The sequence below is a fragment of the Cottoperca gobio genome, chromosome 11, assembly GCF_900634415.1.
Source record: "Cottoperca gobio chromosome 11, fCotGob3.1, whole genome shotgun sequence".
Taxonomy (NCBI): domain Eukaryota; kingdom Metazoa; phylum Chordata; class Actinopteri; order Perciformes; family Bovichtidae; genus Cottoperca; species Cottoperca gobio.
Window position 1 is genome coordinate 14,810,773 of NC_041365.1, and position 20,072 is coordinate 14,830,844.

A 20,072-nucleotide genomic window follows, 5' to 3' on the forward strand; every position below is an offset into this window, starting at 1 on the left:
TTTAACCTTCATTTGGACGCACCAATACAGATTTTATTGAGTGGATCGTTTATCGGCCACGATGTGTCAGATCTATATGGATCGTGGAAACATTTATAACTTTAAAGATTTATTTTTCTATAAATCTTCAAAGTGTTTTCACGATCAGTTCCATATCCGTCATGGCAATCCCTGACCTCCTGTTACCTACATGCAAAAGACTTCCACACAATGTATTGAAAATGAACAACACTAATGTTGCTGTTGCAATTCTGTCTGAATATTGAGGCATCTAGACTCTGCAGCTGCTCTTCCACCTGTCCAGGTAGAATATATTTCAAGACTTGAACAGAGATTAAAGACTGACAAAGTGCATAATACGCACCAAATAATTTATTAATCCATTATTTTTGATACAGGGCAGAGGTGAATATTGATCTACCGTAGTTTATTACATTATTAGTACCACTCAGGATTTACATAATTTCTATAGACAACTGTCATTTTCTGTTCAACAATCAACTGGTCAATCAGAAAACATGTAAGACGTTGTGTAACAGCTTGTGAAATGTACAAAAATAATACTTTCAGCTCTACACGGATCCTTCCATCTTTACTTTCTTGATAAAGGATGTCCAGCTTTTCTATTACTCACTCAAATAAGACATGTTGCAAGAGACCATCTGGTTGCAGTTTACAGTCTTTAATTGTTAATTGCTGCTGAATACAATAATCAACTACACACCCATCATGTCAATTCATTATTTAAAAGGACACCCAAAGGCATTGTGTCTTAACAGCGTGCTTATTGTTCCCCTCAGCTACTTTTAAACTAATTAAAAGTGAACTCTCTTTGATTTTGGGTCTATTCTGTTACATTTGTTTGTCATAATTGAAGTATTTTAAGATATACTTCTTTTTTGTGTTTGCACTTTCCATAAGATTAACACTGTACAGACCACATGTTGAGGTTTTATTGATTATTTGACAGATTGAAATGGTCACAAATTGTAAACTCTTGCAGTGCACATCATGACGCTAACTAACTCAGATACAAACTGCTGTTTAAAGCTGTGTCAGTTTACAGGACACAGGCCGGGTCAACTGAATGACATCTGTAGAAGAGAAACTTCTGACAATCTTCTTCAATTACTGGATGTAAAAAGTAGAGATGATCTTCTAGAAGATTATCTTCCATTGTTTAGACTGGTTCCACAGGTCGAGGCTACGAGAGAGTTCACGTGTCGTGTTTGTTGAGGAATATAAAACATGTAACTAAACGTGCCCATCTTGTTCACCTACATTCACTCTCAGTGAAAGTTATCTGTATGCATGTTGAAAGTGTTGGCGCACTTCAAATGTGTTTAACGCCACACTTAAGACAAGCATTAAACACGTCTCTCACACATTCTGCTTCTACAATCGTCCCGTGGTTTCTCTAAGTGTTCAGCAGAGGAGTAAACAAACAGGCTCACATGTGAAACCAAAAATGACCTACAAACACAACTGACGCAGTCAAAGAGGAAACACTGGAGGTCACACTTCACAGAACACTGAACACGTACAAAAGCCAACAGTCCGAGCTCCAAACCTGCATATAAAAATATCCAAACCCGTCCTTCACAGAAGGAAAAAACATTCAGATAGTTTATGTCTTTGCTCTGCGTAACTGGAAATGTGAAACATCTCTGAAGGCATGTCAAATGTTAAAGAGGTCTTGTGTCATATTTCTTCCACCACTAGCTGTCCTGCGCTGTAGCGACACTGGCACACTGAAGTATGTTGAATGAGACGCACAGCACATTGTTAAAACTAATGATATGATCAAAATAATTTAAGTCAGCAGGATGCGGTGTCCGGACGGGGAACAAAACAAAAAGAGGTGATTGGACCATTTAGAAAAACAAACAAAGTGGAGAAAGTGTTTCCTCTTCTGGAGTCTGTAACGTTCGTTAACAAGACACACAGGAATGTGTTGCGTATGTTCTGAGCGTCACCGGCGACCGTCACCTAGTGATGTCGTGCAGGGCATCAGTGGTGTTGCTATGGTTACCTCCAGTCTATAGATGGCGGTTAAACTGAACTATGCTGAAGATGTCCCAATACAAGGTACTCATGAACGCCATGGTATAAACATACTTCACAACACAAACAATGATATATATAAATATACATTTGTTTTAACTCATGTAACTACCACATGTTTGCTTCCAGTGTAAGACGAGATTATTACAAACAGAAATAATTAGTGTTGAGTCAACGTGCTTGAAAGGCACCTGAAGCTATTTGGTAAAAAATGTTGACATGGCAACAAATACAACCTCAAACAAAGGCATGAAGTGTTTAAAATGTGCACGGTCAGCGGTACCGGTTCATGTTCAGCACGTCCCGGTGCAGACACGGCACAGGACACGTGTGTACGGTGCAGAACTGTGAAAGAGAAACTCTGAGAGACATTTCTGTGAGGTGCACAAATCAACCGGTTCTCATTTGGCATCTTGAGAGCACAATGATGAACTTCAAGTCCTGAGATCCCACAAGTTACTCAAGTTACTCAAGTTACTCAAGTTACTCAGCCTTTCCCCAAATATTCATCAGCAGTGGCAACAACATGGCTATTTTATTTTACTATGGTTTCAGTCATATTAATAGTTTAGAACATAATGACCTTTGCAAGTTACTAAAACCAAAAGTAACCCCATAAAATATTATCTTCTTAGACCATTATTTTCAGAATTATATTAACAGAAAAAATAATAATTTAAAGCAATATGAATAAAGAGAAGAATACCAATCAACTGATTTAACCACAAAATGTTTAGTATTTTCACCGAATACTTAAAAATTATTTTATTATAATAGAATAGAAATATTTTAATTCAACTAATCTTTAAACCACTGTTACTGAACATTTAGAAAATCCAAAAAGGAAATAAAATATTCTGAATGTTTGACAGATATTCTTCATACAAGATGTTTTAAAGTAGTTCCAACAAGTGAAATCAAACCACTGCTGATAAACACGAGCAGAGAGGGAAACTCTTCTTACCTCTGATCTCATGTACATTTACAAACTTCTGGGAGGTCAGGACCTGCATGACTCCGCCATGCTTTTAAAATGACCGCAGGAAGAAAATCCATCGTCGAAATAAATATTGAATCCAAAGAAATCTACAAAAAGAAAAAAAAATGAAATGTGCAGCACTCTTCAAAACACAATGTGGTAATGTACAACGAACAAAACAAGCATTTGCCTTCTTTGTGTTCATTACAGCTACTGAGAAAAGAGGTTTTCTTTTTCCTTTGGGTCCATAACTTCTGCTCTGTCAGCCTTTCAGAGGAGGTACGCTTGTAAACACACTATACACTGTATAGCTTAGATAAGATTACTCTTCATTGAGCTATGGCAGAGACGCACGGCAGGTTAGGGTGATTTTTGGGGAACCCAGTGCAGAACCTTTTCAAATGCTTTCTCTACAAGTGATTAACTCCTTCCAAAGCAGACCAGACGGCAGCACACGCATCAGTATTACAAGTTAGTATTTGTTCCAGGTCTGGTTAAGTAAACGACATATATTTCTATATATTTACAGTAATAATATACTTCTCAAAGCACGAGAACTCTGTGAACAACAAGAAAGTGAACGCAGGTAACAGCAGCAAAACTGAAAGCATCGGGAATTCTACTGCCGAGCAGATTCAGGAGCGGAAAGTTTGAGCTTATCAGTTACAGGTAGTGTTTGTGTTTACGCAGGGCTGGACCATGTTTTGACGGTTGACGATTTAATCTTTTACTACTTCAACAAACCGACATTACGTTCTGAAAAGAGTCATTTGAGGCTCGAGCTCACAGGCTGTTACAGGTTGTTCCTGTCTGGGATCTACCAGGGTTCCCTTGTGATGAGGATTCATCGTTTCACTGTAATCCAGTCTGGGCTTCAGGCCAAGCAGCACCGGAGAATCATCTGAAACAACATGGCAGTGCTGACAGTCTGTTCCACCGGACACTGCTGCTGTAAGGCAAACAAACTAATCTGCGACTTTAGCTTCTTCTTTTCTTAGTTGGATTATGAATTATGCGTGGAGTTTTTCTCCTTCAGATAAAAAAAAAAAAAGAAGAAGAGAAAATCATATGACGTGATACATTACAATACAATACTGCAGAACAGCAATTTAGAACAGCCATTGTTTTACTGATACTAACAGTTAGTGAAGCACTGTCTCTTCATTTTTGGTTTCCTCTCAACTCGCAAAGCATTCTTCCAATAAACCAAAATAATTAACCTTAATAACATCTCAGATATTTAAAACAACAGCTTACTCACTGAGACAATTTTGGAGGAAAGTTTCCAAAACAATTGCGGATCATTTGTGACGGCATGAGCACCAGCGCAGGTCTGTTTCAGAAACTTTGCGGCAGTCGACTGGAAACTAAAAGTCCCGTTTTTCTATAAACATTTCCCGGGTTCTTCAGCTTGTGTGTCCAACGGGAGCCTCGACTTTTCCTCACGCAAGACAGAGTACGCACTTCTGGCTTGAAATGCTGAGTGTTGGCAGTTAAAAGTGTGTCCGAAGAGCTTCTTCCAAGTTTACTATAATCTAAAACAGCAGCAGGAACAAGAAACATGACTGTTTGCTCAGAAAGAGGCACCCGTTGGACCTGACACACACTTCTGGTTTAGGTCACGCTACTATCATTGGCACTGACTTCACACACGTCTTCATCACACACACCTCGACTCAACCCTAGACCAGCAAACATCCCTGATCCCTGACCGGGACCCTGGGAGACGACCCCTAGCAGTGCTCCTGCGGCGGCCATGTTGTTTAGAGCAGCACTGCTGCTGTTACTCACACTGTTGTTACTGCTGCTACTTCCTGTTGCTGAGACGCTGGTGTGCTGCGGCGACAGAACAGAAAGATGATGAGAAGAAACAGACATTCCTCCTCTCCCTCCTCCCAGAATACCGCCCTGTCCTCCCTCGCCTGCAGACAGGAGGAGGTGAGAGGAGGACATAAAATCTGGCCCATCTTCACCTCCACCTCCTCCTCTTCTCCCTCCCTCGCCGGCGCTCCCGCCTTCGCCGCCCTCCCCCAGCCCGCTGCGTCTCTCGCAGTGAGAGCGGTGCCTCATGAAGCTGTCGCGCCACATGAACTTCTTGCCGCAGCCGAGGCAGTCGTACGGCTTGAGGCCCGTGTGCGTCTTCATGTGCTCTGTGAGGTGATGCTTCATCTTGAACTTCTTGGCACAGACGGGGCAGTGGAAGGGCCTCAGGTCCAGGTGCATGTTAATGTGGCGGTCCCTCATGCTCTTGTGGGTGAAGGTCTTACCACAGTGGCACATAAACACTTTCCCTGAACCTCCATTGCTGCCGTTACTGCCGCCACTCCCACCTCCAATCCCCCCACTGTCCATGCCATCAACTCCCAAGCCGCCCTGCACCGACAGGTGGACCGCACCGTGCTCCAGACTGGGACCTTTGAAAGAGGCTCCTCCGATCATATTACCTGCCATCCCCAGGGGAGGGGCGGCAGCGTCCAGAGAGAGTCCGGAGGCCTGGCTGTAGAGGAGGATCTGGTTCCCCTGCATGTCCAGGGGGAAGAGCTGGGCTCGGGCCGAGGCTGCAGACTGCACCTGGCCCAGCAGCGCTGAAACAGCACGGTTAGCGCTCTGGCTCTGACCTGCTGCGCTGTCATGAAGGTGCTGAGCTAAAGTCTGGTCCATTAAATTGCCTTCAAATTTGAGGTAGTCTTCTGAGGACTGGCAGTAGTCCACCTGGAGACAGACAGAGAAGGGAGGTTTAGACCTGTGCTGAATGCAAACTAGTGACTTGAGTGATTTTACAAAGACTTCTCTCCGGCGCACAGTCCTCCACACCTGCATGTTGGACAAACAATGTGCAGTGCGAGTCTCATATTCTGCATGAATCTATAAAAGTAAAAAAATGTATATTTCTTTGCACATCAACCAGATTCAGATGAAGAAAGAAGCAGTTTCAGCCTCTTTGTGTACAATTTGAAAGTGTGCAACTTTGGCGCCCCCTACTGGTGGTAGAAACCAGTTCGAAAAAAGACTTTTCTACAAACAAAATCAGAATAATTGGAAAGATGCCGTAATCCCAAGAAGACTCGACACATTGTGTCTTTAACGTGAGTTTCAGCTCACCTGTGAGTCCATGTCGTTCTCAGCTCTGCCTGACAGATCGGCTGAAAGGCTCCTAACGTTGGAGATGTTGAAGTCGCTTCTCTCCCTCTCTCTGGCCAGCTCGATCTCCCTCTCATCTTCGTCGTCCTCGTCTTCTCCGCCCTCCTCCCCGGACACTACGATGAGGTCGTCGTCCTCCATGCGTTCTGTTTTGACCACCACCCACTGTTTACGAGGCATGATGCTGGGCTGGCTGTAGGTAGGACGCTTCAGAGGCATTGCTAAGTCCTCCCCGTCCTTTCGATTGAGATATTGCACAATATCGTTATAATACAGTTCAGGAGAATAATCTTTGCTGTCAGTGAAAACTTGCATTTTCAGAATGCACATTTTTGAGGATCAAGGAAAAGCATCTTGACGACCATGATCTGTGTTTCACAAGTGTTTTATAAACCTTCAAGTTTAAAAATGAATGAGTTGAAATAAATAATAAATATAAATAGCACCACTACAGTTTGGATGTTTAGGATACAGAATGTTCCTCGCTAAAATGTTTGCAATGCTTATTTTTGCATTATTATTTCCATCCATGCTTTGTAATATTTTTGTAACATTGTAATAACATCCAAATAGTAACAATGTCTAAATAATACATTCAGTCCTTTTCTATAACATCTTTATATTGCCAATAGGAAAATAAGATACAACCAGGAGTTTCCTTCATGACCAAAACAAATCAAGTTCTTCTTTTCTTTTCTGACAGACACACGAGTCTCAAAATAACTGGAGCTTCGTGAAAATAAAACTTAAACAAAATAAAAATGTTTCCAGATGAAGTTTAAGGCCTCACCTGATAGGAAGACACGCCAAAGCTGTCGCTGACCCCAACTTCCTGCTCTGACAACGAGCTTATTTTCTTCCTCCTCCCGCTGCCTCCTCCTCTTCCTCTCTTCCTTTGATGGTACAACACCTCCTCCTCTTCCTCCTCTACATCCTCCTCCTCTTCCTCAATAAGGAAGGCTTCCTCTCCTCCCGATGGGGTGCAGTAGCTGGGGGTGTTGCTAGCCCCGCCTCCATCCACAGAAGCCCCGGCCGCTGCCGCCCCGCTTCCTCCAAAGCTGCTCCCGTCCCGGGGGCTGAAGTAGTTGGTGCTGCTGGGAGACTGGCTCTCACTCACTGACGGGCGGCTGGGATGATGGGAGGCACGCTGCGGCTCGTTGGACCCCACCACCTGGGCTTGACCATCACCAACACCACCATCACTACCAGATCCATTACTACCGCCTGCAACACCGTCACCATTGCTGCTGCTGCATCCGAGGTTAGCTGACCCTCCGCGTCCTCCGACACTGGCTCCGTCCTGCACGCCGCCTCCTCCACTGCTCCCTCCTCCCGTTGATGCCCGGCCCTCCTTCAGCAGCTCGGTGCATTTGTCCACGATGTGCCACATCTGCAGGACGCTGCCCACCGTGAGGTAGTTGACGATGTCCTCGCGCAGCATCCGGAGCTGACCGGTGTAGGCGCAGCTCAGCACGCTCTCAAACGCCAGCGGGTCCATTACTGCCGGGATGGAGACTGTAGACATGTTCTTCAGGAGGACCTGGTGGTGGGTGGAGATATATCACAATAATACATTTATTAATTTATGAATGGTTTGTCCTGCCTCTCCCGCTCCTCCTCCCCTCTCTTATTTCTCGTACACACTTATCAAGGTGGAAAATGAACCTACGGGGCAAATCCAAAAATCCATTGAAACAAAATGTTAATTTATGATCTCTACGGTCGGCAAATGTGTGCCAGCCCCTCAGAGAGGTACCTGGGGTCCGATACAACCTCACACAGTAAAACTGGTCTTTGGCGGATAAGTAACCATCTCTGGGAACAGAATAATTAAAGCATTAAAAACAGGAAACAGACACATCATTGCAGTTTGTATGAGACAGTCATTTTTCTTTGTAAGGCCGTATTTATCCTTTTCCTCCTTATTAGCAGTCGCTGCAACCTTAGGAAAGGCAGACAAATTATGATTATTATATGATTTTAAAAACAGGATTAAGGACGACTGGACCACTGAAGCACATGTCTGTTACTGAACACTGCAAATTCATTGTTGGCTGTAATGTTTAAAGTTACTTTGTTATGAAACATGTTATGCTGCTCTCGTGGCTTGTAAAAAGAGATTGTGAATCTCAATGGGAATATTCCTGGCAAAATAAAATAAGTGTTTGTGTGAAGCTGCTGTCACGCCGCAGACCTTTATTCTCACTTCTAAATGTGTGTTTATATCCGATTCATCTGAACGACTCTTCATTTCTATTCTGACACACTCACCATTTTGGGTTTTTACCAATTTTCTAACCAAGAAATAACAATAAGCAGATCAGTTTAAACCCTTAACCAAGTCCTCTGGTGACGAATCTTAGTTATCGGTGAAGTAGAAACTTAATGCAGACTTAATGTAACCTACACCTGATAACAACACAAACTGAGAGTGATGTCAGAAATGTGTTTCCTGTTTTTATTCTTTTTTAAATGTCAACAGCTGCATGTCTTGTATTAAAGGCGCGAAACATATCACGTTTATTATAATTATTACAGCATTATAATAATACAATGAGTGCTGACTGAAGTGTGTTGTAAGTTGCATGTATGGGAGGTTGCATGCCTTTGAATCTGTTTTTGCGGCACATTTTCTACATGATCCAGGTCAGAAAAGCATGAACATGACTCTGTGTAGCTTCAATGTGTTCATACTGATCAGAAAACATCAGCAGCTTAACACCCACCTGGTCATGGAAGTAGGGGGAGGAGGCGGCCAGGACGCAGCGGTGGGCTTTGAACACTTGTCCCTGGACGTGGATGGAGAGGTCACAGAGCCTGCCGTCTTCTCTCTGCCGGTTCAGGCTGTCCAACACCGAGGCCTGAGCGCTGGGGAAGCACACCTGCACCACCGGGCCAGATGTGTTGCTGGGAGCTGAGCTGCTGCTGCTGCTGCTTCCCACTTCCATGGGCAGGGACTGCATCTAGGTGGGAGAAAAACTTTCATGACTCCCAGTTACTGCTGATTACGTCCAGGCCACAGTTGAGTTTAATGTCGGATGTGAGATAAAAAAATGACCAGAGAACCTTGTTCTGATGTCCAGACATAGTACATCACCGTATCTGTTTCAGGTACGGAGGATTCACTTGTTTAAATGTCACATGACTGCCGTTAACTCATTTTAACTTAGTAAGTGCTTTGTTAGGGTAATAAATGCAATATTATGAAGTCATGGTATTTTAAAAGTCCCAGAAGTAAGTAAGTGAGATACTCAGTCTCACCAGTGCAGTCGAATACAACAGCCCTGCAATCAAGTCTACCTTAATTACAGTGATGAATTGTTTTATAATAATAATTATATTCCTTACCGATTACTCTTTTGGTTATTTTCTTGATCAATCTATTAATGGTTTATTCTATAAAACATCAGAAAACAGCTGCTGATCAATTCATGAACTAATGAATGGGACGATACTGAGAGGTGCTTTTAAATATATTTACTTTATCCTCTAATATTAATGGGGTGGACAAAATGTTGTATGTATAACGCAAAACAATTCAAAAGGCACCACGAACTCTAGCTTCTGAAATGACAATAAGGTTGAATCAACACCTTTCTACAAGTGATTAAATGTCACGACTGTTGAATTACTCTAAACTGGAAACTGATGGTCGGTGAATCCCACCTCTTAGAAATACATAATATTACAGATATGCCCAGTGGTAAAGTTAAAGTCAGGCTTAACAATTACAATAAGTACAGAAGCTGACCTTTTGAGCAAACACAAAGCTTTAATTCTAATCTCAGCATTGGAATAATATAATTCACAAGTTAATTTGACTCTTCAAACTGCCCAAATTGAGTTAATTATCTATAACTCAAGGTTATTTCTCAACGAGAGAAAGGACTCCAACATTTATAAAATCCTTTATTACATAATATGTAGCATGAGATTGTAAATGCAAAGTGAACAGTTGCCAATCAAGGAAGCCGTTCATTTAGAAAAGACTCCAAATTTACCCAGAATACACTGCAAATGAGTCCTACTCGAGACAGTCTAGAAGTGCAGCCCTTTGCAACTGAAAACCTTAAGTGTCCATTTGAAGTGTCTTTGTCAGATCTCAGCCTCAGTGTGTCTTTGTGCAGCCAGCCTCTGCAGCATGTCACCCACAAGCTGCACATTATGTATATCTGCAGCGCAGTTATATGCATTTAATATGTATTGCATGTCATGCACTGTGTGGGTTACATCAGGCTGTCCCTGCGCTCATGGCAGATGTGAACTGATTGCACTTTGACAACATAATGGTAGTTATGAAAAGCTCAGATCAACTGTGTAATGGTGTACTTTACAGAGAACAAGAACACGCCACGTAATCAATTAATGAACAGGAAATGCCCACACCACATACATGACCACACCACTTTGTTGTGTTATTATTAGCGCATGGGAAAAATCAACAGCTGGAGTACAAACACACTTTTAGTTGACGGACAAGCTACACGAGCAAAAGCTGCAGGTTGAAAATTCAATCTGGCGCTGTTGTGAAAATGTTCCGCTGGTGGTTGTCCTCTGCTTTCAGACAGCAGACTGACACACAGTTGCAGCCCGACTCCAATCACACAGATGTGACGTTAGCCTGCTTAGCTAGCTCAGACGGCTGGCTACAAAAAAACAAGAGCCGCTGCGGGACATTAAACTCACCGTTTTTAGTTGACACTGCAGCATTCAGTCTCTGTCCGAGCTGACGACAGGGTGTCCTCCCCGTTTATCCAGGCCCTGAGGTTTGGGGACCATTTTTAGAAAATGTTCTTCCCATCTGAGCTCTTCTGCAGCGGCAGACAGACAGCGACGCGTCGCCTTTAAAAGGATCCAGACAGACGAGCCAGACTTCGGCCGACAGAAAATGAATAAAATAAACAATGGAAAACACACATTTGAATACGGCGTTAATATTTATAATGTGAATAACAGTAATAGTAGAAAACTAAAGCTTTATTTTAAACAGTAAGAAATACATTATTTTATCTTTATCTCAAAAGGTTAATATACATACATTGTAAATATGTTGGATAACACGCAACATTTACTTTCCATAATTTTCTTCCACAATTTTTCCATGTAATTAAAATGTTTACCATTAAATGAAATACTGCAGATAAATGAAACTAGAAAGAAAAGGGATGATTTTGATGCCTGAAGTGCATCATAATGTTCAATTAAGCAATGAACTTTGCCTTTTCCACTTTAACATAAAGTCTAAGAAAAGTACTGCATAACAAACTCCTCTTAATCTTATTTATGGTTTGTCCTTCAGGATTGGTGTGTAAACATAACTGCAATAAAGTTTGTGAGCCTTCTCAAACACTGAAAGTTGATTTCTATTTTATAGTTGAACGACTGAAGCAAATAGAACACGGGAATTGAAAAAGGTAAAACACTGGGGTTTGGTTTGAACAGTTTGAGTAATGAATACAAGGTTTGCCATAACTTGCTTTATGTTTAAGACTTTCAAATAGTTTGTTTGAAATAAAGACACACAGTAAAACATAGGTAGCCCATCTACTGACGGTCTTTATTATAATCATTATATCATGTATGTAAGTAGATAGAAAACAACCAAACAAAGACAAGAAATAAAAACAAAAATGACAGTATCAGTTTGACTACACATAAATGCATGTGCAAGTTATACAAAAAACACCATCTTTGAATTGAAAATAAAAGAATAATATGTGTCCGTTTTTGTCCAATGGAGTTAAATGTCTCAACTAATAACCCCCTCAGTCAAGAACCCTTGACAGCTGTATATGCGGATTTTTCAAAAGTCGGAAACTCTAACTAAAAACATGCGTATGTACACATCCACTTGATTTACACAGAAGCATAACAATGTTTAAAAGGCCGTATTAGTGATCACTAATCAAAGCCCTGAGAATATACAAAATGATTCAGCTTTTGGTTCCTTCTGATCAGCACAACGTGTAAGTCGAAGGCATGGCAAACAAGCATACTGAACATTTCACGTTGTGAACAGAATGCTAAAAATAATAAGAACCGAGTTTAGTTTTTTTTAAAAGCGCTTCGCTCTACTTCCTGTTGGCACTTGCAGTCCCAATTACGCAGTCGTTCACCTGTAAACAGAGCAAACAACAAATCAAAAAATGAAAGTCACAATTATGAGAAAATTATAAAATGCTACATTTCGATTTTTTAAAACGGTAACATAATCAGTGTTAAATATTCTGTAAAATAATTAGATAAAATCCTAATTATAAAAAGGAATAAATAAAAGGAAATATGGTAATATACGGAGAAATAAATATAAATAAATGTGGATATAGAATAATTAATTATTTCCGTTTCTTTTGTTTTTGCATCCAGATTACAGTATTTTTCTGTATATTTTTTATTTCTTTATTTTTTATGTTGGAAAATAAAGCTGTGGGTCAAGGGAACGGGTAATTAATTGATGAGGATCTTTTCGTCTTAAAAAAAAAAAATAGTTTTACCCTGGAACTACTGTACTTGATCTTAAAAAGAGCTTTCTCAAATAATGTGGGGGAAATGACATTATGAGATAAGACAACATAGGTTTCTCAGAGCCTTTCACATCAGGTCATTAATATTCTCATGTCATGTTTTACCAGTTGTCTCATCAAGACATTACACTGACCTTGCTGGCAAACCTCAAGGAGTTGAGGGTTTCCCCAAAGCTATCAGACTCTGGGGCGATGTTCACAAACATCAGCCTGGGATGAGAAAAACAGAAATACAACAAACGTAAATGAACTCATTAGAATAACATAACTCAGAATGCCCTCATTTCTTAATTTAAATTCAGCAATCCAATGCCATAGATGGCAATGTCATAGTTAGTCAGCCATGATTTAGGAGGGAACCAGCTATAAGGAGGAGGCTGAGCTTACTTGCAGCCAAATTAGCGAATGATTTGGATAAAACCCGTTACTGTGGACAAATGATTGATAGCATAGCACAGCATCTGTTGGAGGAGACCGCTGTGTCTTGATGGCATTTCGTTGAAGAACTCACGTTTTGCTGTTTCCTCCCAAGCAGCTCTGCAGAAGGTAGGTCAGCTTGGAGTTCCTGTATGGAACGTAGCTCTCCTGGGACACAAACAGAATTCATTAAAGTCACAAACAAAAATGAATAAAAAAATAAACAGAATTCAGATTTCTTTAGCATTTTGCAGAGCGCAAATAAACCATAAATCTTAGGCTTCACAGACTCAGAAGCTGCAGCCTCTCTGAACTGTTGTTTTCAGCCAGGCTCCTGCTTACAGACCTTGTTGGCCAGCGCCGTGATGACGATGCCCAGGTTGGACAGCGAGCCGTTGATGGCCGTCATTTCTTTGAAGCGCTCGCCCTGAGACTGGCTCTTCAGCAAGCGCTCACTGCCAGCCAAGTCCACCAGGCACAGGGTGGCTATACACACAAAAACAAACAGAATACACCTTTAATTAAAAAATAAAGTAAATGCAGGTTTAACAAAAATAAAGTATATTATAAAAAGAGCACAGCTGCAGCAACTGTAGACAACCGAACAAGAGGTCTCTCTTCATTTACTTTTGATACTCTATATACACAAGTGAAACCACATTTCTGATACTGGCATAATCAGAGGGGTTATACTCACACTTGCATTTGACATCCCTGCCAACATTCACTCCCTCGATATCCAGCTGGAAGACCGAATGGGAGCGAGAGGAGCGGTCATTTTGGGTTGTCTGGGCTGTGGAGCGATTCTGATTGGCCAACATAATCAGACCGAGAACCTGGCAGGAGGGGATCATTGACTGTTAATGACCAAATGTATAGATGTATATGTTGTGTTCATAGTTAACTGATATATCAATCATACTTCTTTACCGATTTAAAAATGAATTACCCTCAACTGACTGACTGCAATCTTTAATGAGGTTCTTTTTTTAGCGAGCAAATCATGCTGCTGAACTGCCGACTAACTTAAGATTCTGGATATCCGTCGAGTGTACCTGATCCTCGTTGGAGACCTTCTCGTACGTGAGGTTGGTGATTGTAACCTCGTTGCTTGTCGACTTTCGAATCTCGTGCTCGGGCCTCTTGCTGGCCTTTCCGGTGTACAGGAGGTCTCGAAGACTCTCATTGTAGATTTCCACAAAACTCGCTGTGAAGGTGAACTGAGATAAAAGCAGAAATGGTTCCAACAATTAATGAAAATGTTCACTTTCCCTCATCATACTGTATCTCCACCAGAGTACAAACACACTGGATGCCACAGTCCCCGAGTGTAAATAGGAAATATAAATTGGTGGCGTGTTTCTGTGGTTTCAACAGGGGCACACAGAGCATGAATCTATACCGATGTGAGACTTTGGGAAACTATTTTTTTGCGTTGCTCCAGCAGAAGTCACACCATCGTGAAAATTCTCCCAAAGCTCTCTATGAACTTGTCTCAGTTCATCTGTGTTGCATTGTAACATTGTGTTGTCCTTTAAATATGTCAGAATGTACTTTCTCACTATAGTAATCATCCATACATGTATCTGAATCCGACATTGTTCACACATGGCAATGTGAAAGAGGTCGCTCGTAGTGATGAACCTACAGAGAGCTATCATCTGAATCACAGCTCCCCTAAGCTTTACGAGGCTTTATAGTGAGTTTCAGTGTTTCGCTGTCTGACCACAACTTTACTGCTTTGGTTCACTCTCATCAGTGATAGCGTCAATTTGAGCCACAACACATGCAGCTGTTCGCATAGAAAAGGCTCTAAAAGGTCCCTGTACACGACCTGCTCAGCAGCAAACAGCACAGACCCAGTTAGAGACGAGCTGCTGAACATAGTGGAGCATTTAGACACAACAGAGGAAGATATTTCCTCTAGGAGTTTGAGCAAATCAAAAACAGAGTTAAAAGAAGAATGCGTGTTGGACTTACATTCATCAGGTGGCCACAAACACACCACACACTTAATGATAATGATGCACCATAGCATCTTAACTGTTTCCTGGCAATGTTGTGTTCATAACTTGTTTTTGCTGCCCCAACGTGACCAGAAAAACTGAGTTCAGAGGCTAAATTCCCCCATGCGTGTACTATACATGGCATTACTCACTCACCTCCCAGCCTTGTGCTCCAAGTTTCTCTGCTGCTCTGAAGATTTGCTTCACTGCTCTGGGAATTACACCTCTGGACTCATCAAACTCGGCTCCCTCCATGGTGAACGTCTTTCCGCTTCCCGTCTGGCCATAGGCAAAGCAGCAGACGTTGTAGCCATCCAATGCAGACTGCACCAGCAGCGAGATCTCTTCAAAGACCTGAAAACAAATTGACAAAAACATCATGAATGTCCTGCTCTGGTGGGAAACGGGCACAAAATATTCATATCTTTTGTATTTTAAAACACATTTGGAATTTATTCATGATGACTTGAGGACTCCTTGTATTTTGTAAATTGTGATACATGTTGTTTACCTCCTGTTGCGAAGCCTGGGGGCCAAAAACACGGTCAAAATTGAAGTTGTAATTTTTCTGGGTGTCAGCAGTTTTGCCTGTGTGAGACTAAAAAGCAGAAAAGGGCAGAATTAAGTTTTGTAGTTCAAGATATGGTTTCATCACTGAGAAACATGTTTGTTATTTTAACTGTGGAATTAAACTCAAGATATTGCCATTTTTCTTTTTACAATGTAATTGGCCGGTTAGACAGTAAAGACATCACAGAAACTCTGGATGATACTTCCTCCATAAAAGAAAAAAACATTGTTCTTAATAACTACAAACTTCTTTCTTTCTAGATCTGGTATTCTGACAGGATTCTCACCTCCTCTGTTTTGGCCAGTGTTATTGCCTTGGTGTCACTGGTCGGCAGCTGAATGTGCTTGCTGAGGCCTCCCTCCACCAGTGGGCGCACTCGGCAAAAGACCCTGATGTTGCCCTGCATGCAAAGTGTGGTGGACAAATTAGTGACATTAGTCAGAGAAAAGAGTAACTTTTGTTTGGTTATAAAGAACCAATTGTTTGCCAGTGATTTCCTCAGTAGAGTTACAATAGAACTCTAGGCAAGGTAATGAGCAAGCACATGGATTAGCTGAAAGGCCTTCGAGGGTGCTGTGTTGAGCCGTTACACCACTTTGTAACTTGCCTTGAGCTCCTGGATGGCATTGTGGAGCTGTCTGCGCTCCATCTCCCCGGCATGAAGCTCGTCCTTCTGTTGGACCACAGTGTCCCTGAGAGAGCGGACTTCTTCATCTGTGTCTCTGAGAGTCACCTGCTGGCGGGCCAGAGTCGACTCTTGGACTGAAAGCTTCATCTGGAAAGGAAAGACAGGCAGAAAAGCATAGAAATAAATATTTCCCAAAATCTGGCCATATTACCTGTTTTTAAATATTATTAACTTCTTAGAGAGAGTTCAGGAAAGTAAGAGGTCCTTTCTGGGTTGCTGAATTTGACTTTGGGCAAGTCAGTTCTGCCAAATGACATATTTATGTAATGATACCACACCACCAAGATAACCCGGATTAGCTGCCATTCCAGCAGCAGACTTTATACCTTGAGAGTTTGCAGCTCTGTCTCCTGGCTGTCTCGGAGTGTCTCCATGACCTTGTATTTTCCATCCAAGTTGGAGAACTCCCTTTCAATACCGCTCTTCTCACTGGACACTTTCTCCAACTCATCCCGGACTCCTGACAATGCCTGCAGTTCCTCCTCATACTCACTAGAATCACAAAAGAGAGGAGATTAACTAGGTGTCCAAATAGACAAATTATTATTAACACAACAATATGATCACAGTGAAACATTTAAATAAATAAATAATTGTCTTTTCTTATTTTAAATGAAATGATCCTTGTACCTGATCTGGATCTTCTGCCTCTGAAGACTTTTCTTCATATCAACCATCGTGCCTTTCAGAACCTCATTCTCCTGGTTGACTGATTGGAACTTGGTCTGGTAGTTACGGACCTTACTCTCCATGTCGCTGACCTTGCCCTTCAGGTCCCATGCATGCCGCTTTGTTGCCCCACCCCCGCCACCGCCACCGCCTACACACACACACACACACACCCCCCCATCATCATCATCATCATCATCATCATCATCATCATCATCATCATCATCATCAGGTGTGACAGTCAGTTTTTCTTTCAGGCCACTACAGAACAAACCTTTTCTACATACGCCTTTTTCAACTAAGAGAACTCGACATGTCACAGTAGGAAAAGCACAGGTGTAAATTAGATTTCTCACCTCCTTTTGTGGCAGTGGGTGCAGCAGTTAGTTTCATGTTTCCTCCCTTTGGTGCAGTTGAAGCTATGGATTGTTTCAGGACGCCTGATGGAACAAGAACGCAGTAAATAACATTACAATCACAATACAACTTGTGAAATATTGTCTATATTAATATGTTACACCCGAAATAAACTCAATCCCTGCTCCAGTATGACTTTGTAAACACAAGTCCTGCATAAATTAACACTAATATAAATGATACACCTTCCTCCATCACCAAGCAGACAGCTCATCTTACCTCTGGAAGGAGCAGCAGCCACAGTGGCAGCTCCCATACCTTTGACTGGCCTAGCTGTGTGGGGGACAAAGAGAGAAAGAGCGGTATGTATTTTGTCTAAAGAAAAACAAGATAATAGGACAGAGGAACCTTAAAATAATAATAAATGAAAAAATACAAATACTTGAAGAAAGAAAAAAAAACAAGAGCTGAACTTTTGTTTAGTTATACTAATACTATATATTATTATACTAATAAATCCCTGAAACATTGCCTCAAAGTATGTCATAAAGTACACAGTGTTGTTGCATTCTGAGCTTGGTGAAAAACAAAAGACTCTAAACAACAGTCAGGTTTGAGCTTGTAACTTACAAATAGGTGCCCTGGTTGCTGCAACAGGAGGCCGCCTGCCGCCAATGATTGTAGCTGCTGCATGTGGTTTGACAGGCTCGGGGTCCTTGCGAATCTTTTTCTGCAAACACAAAAAACACCACCAGCATAAAGCAAGAGCAATGATTCAACTTCCATTGTTTTTTAGAATGAGAATCCGGTTCACTGCAAAGTTCTCAAATACAAAGAATGTGTTTTGTTGTGTTTGTGCATAAACAAGAAACATAAATATAGATTAGAAAAAATGTACAATCAAAATACAACTAAACTATTGAAAAAATGTACAATGTTATTGTAAAAAAGAAAAGGAAAGAGCTTGACAGGAAGGTGCAAAAATATTATAATATATGGATGTAGAAAAGTTCAGTATTAAGAATAAATTAAAAATTAATTGAACAGCGATAAAAGTCCAAAAAGGTGTGTGTTAATGTAATGCATATAGACAGATGTAAACAAGAACTTAACACTTTGTATTACATTACACTGTACATGTATGTGTAATTGTGTAACAGCACCGAACAGTGTACAACAATACAATTCATGTGGAAAGTAATAGGCCAACATTTGGGTGCTGGAATTTATGAGCTCAGAATAAAACTCATAAACAGAGGATAACTGGTAAAGCCAATGAAAAAGAGATGAAGATGATTTTAGAACAAACCTGAGCAGGTCCTAAGTCTTGTCCATTCTCTGAGCTGCTGGAGCTGGTTGTAAGGACCCTCTTGTTAGAAATAACTGGCAGGCGGGACATGTTCTGTTGAGGGTTAGGAGGTAAATTATGAACAAAACGGACTATCACAGAAAAACACCTCTCTGCCACGCGACTCTCAATCAGGAGCATATTATCCCCTGTTTACATTACATTTTAATTACAGATGCAGCGTTAAACATCCATTTTTCTGAGAAACAAATCCCAAGCCATGTTTCAAAAAGGTCCTCTAACAACACCCACTGCTGTTTTCACCTTTCCAAACCCCTTAAGACTCTTCACATCATCTTGATTTCATTGTTCGGACACACCATTAGGGTAGCTTGGTTATTTTGTGTAGGATGTCCCGTGTCGCGCAAGTGACTAGTCTTTCAGGCTAATCAGTGTTCTGCAGTGTTTTCTAGTTTTGGCTCAGCCGGATGGACCCTCGACCGAGATTGTACCAAAGAAAAGTAACCATGTATCGAGTTGAGCAACTTTAGTTAGAACCGTGCCGTACCATGCAGCATTAACAATTAACGTAAACGAGGCTAACATGACGTTTATAAACGATAACGTAACATTCAGAGCCGACACTGTCTGCTGAAACATAACCACATTTGTCATAAGAGTGTGTTAGCTAAAGTTAAGTTATTAAATTAGCTTTTGACTGGATCACAGTTAGCCATGTAAAACCGACTAACCAACATGTTATCACTAGATAACGTAACAGTTAGCGTCAGCTATCGTTAGAAGTTATTGTTAGCTTGAGCATAACATGTAAATAGTAACGTTAAACTACAGGAACAATCGTTTGTGAGCAGTGTTTTGCAACTCCCTTTAAAACAAGATGAATAAAAAAAAAGAGCTTCAAGTTATACAAATATTTACCTTAATTAAAGTCTATTTTTCGCAAAATGATGTCTCTAGTCCTCCGTATCCGGGCCGTTTGAATTTGAAATCAAACTGTTTTGGTGGGCGCTTCGGATAAGCTGCCGTGATTGGTTGAGTCAGCGTAAACCCCGCCTTCGTCTCTATGTGTGCTTGATACAGCTGTACGGAGTGTACCGCTTGGGCGGGATACACGTTGTTGGTACAGTAAAGGCTAGTCTAGTCGCTGACTTTGTAAGTGATCAAACGAATCATATTTTACGCAACATTGTAGCTACGTCACAAATGAAATATGATTCACTTCATTTATTTAAATATATAATCTATTATTGAATCGTTGCATGTATCGTAATTTTTAATCTACCCTCCTTTCCCTTCACCGTTTTTCGAATACATAATAGTTAAGGCTTTTTAATTATTCATTTGAAT

The 20,072-nt window shown here is 41.2% G+C and overlaps 2 protein-coding genes across 6 annotated transcripts; both read right to left on the reverse strand.

The window, feature by feature from the left end:
• Positions 1-179: 179 nt before the first annotated feature.
• On the reverse strand, positions 180-11,027 carry zbtb22b (zinc finger and BTB domain containing 22b). Of its 2 annotated transcripts, none has more exons than XM_029443066.1 (5): positions 10,871-11,027; positions 8,911-9,141; positions 6,975-7,724; positions 6,146-6,421; positions 180-5,755 (listed from the first exon to the last, which is right to left on the reverse strand). In XM_029443066.1, the coding sequence occupies exons 1-5, from the start codon at positions 10,892-10,894 to the stop codon at positions 4,658-4,660; spliced, it is 2,379 nt and encodes a 792-aa protein (XP_029298926.1). In that variant the 5' UTR covers positions 10,895-11,027; the 3' UTR covers positions 180-4,657. The 2 variants fall into 2 exon arrangements, with proteins under 2 accessions (XP_029298926.1, XP_029298925.1); XM_029443065.1 differs by having other exon boundaries at positions 8,911-9,147.
• Positions 11,028-11,712: 685 nt separating this feature from the next.
• kifc1 (kinesin family member C1) lies at positions 11,713-19,768 on the reverse strand. Of its 4 annotated transcripts, none has more exons than XM_029443165.1 (17): positions 19,644-19,768; positions 18,726-18,818; positions 18,047-18,146; positions 17,696-17,749; positions 17,416-17,499; positions 17,021-17,210; positions 16,717-16,882; positions 16,310-16,477; positions 15,989-16,102; positions 15,643-15,729; positions 15,288-15,485; positions 14,181-14,345; positions 13,823-13,961; positions 13,472-13,611; positions 13,220-13,293; positions 12,843-12,918; positions 11,713-12,300 (listed from the first exon to the last, which is right to left on the reverse strand). In XM_029443165.1, the coding sequence occupies exons 2-17, from the start codon at positions 18,813-18,815 to the stop codon at positions 12,256-12,258; spliced, it is 1,890 nt and encodes a 629-aa protein (XP_029299025.1). In that variant the 5' UTR covers positions 18,816-18,818; positions 19,644-19,768; the 3' UTR covers positions 11,713-12,255. The 4 variants fall into 4 exon arrangements, with proteins under 4 accessions (XP_029299025.1, XP_029299027.1, XP_029299024.1 ...); XM_029443167.1 differs by lacking the exon at positions 19,644-19,768 and adding an exon at positions 19,085-19,270 and having other exon boundaries at positions 17,021-17,204; XM_029443164.1 differs by lacking the exon at positions 19,644-19,768 and adding an exon at positions 19,085-19,268.
• Positions 19,769-20,072: the final 304 nt, after the last annotated feature.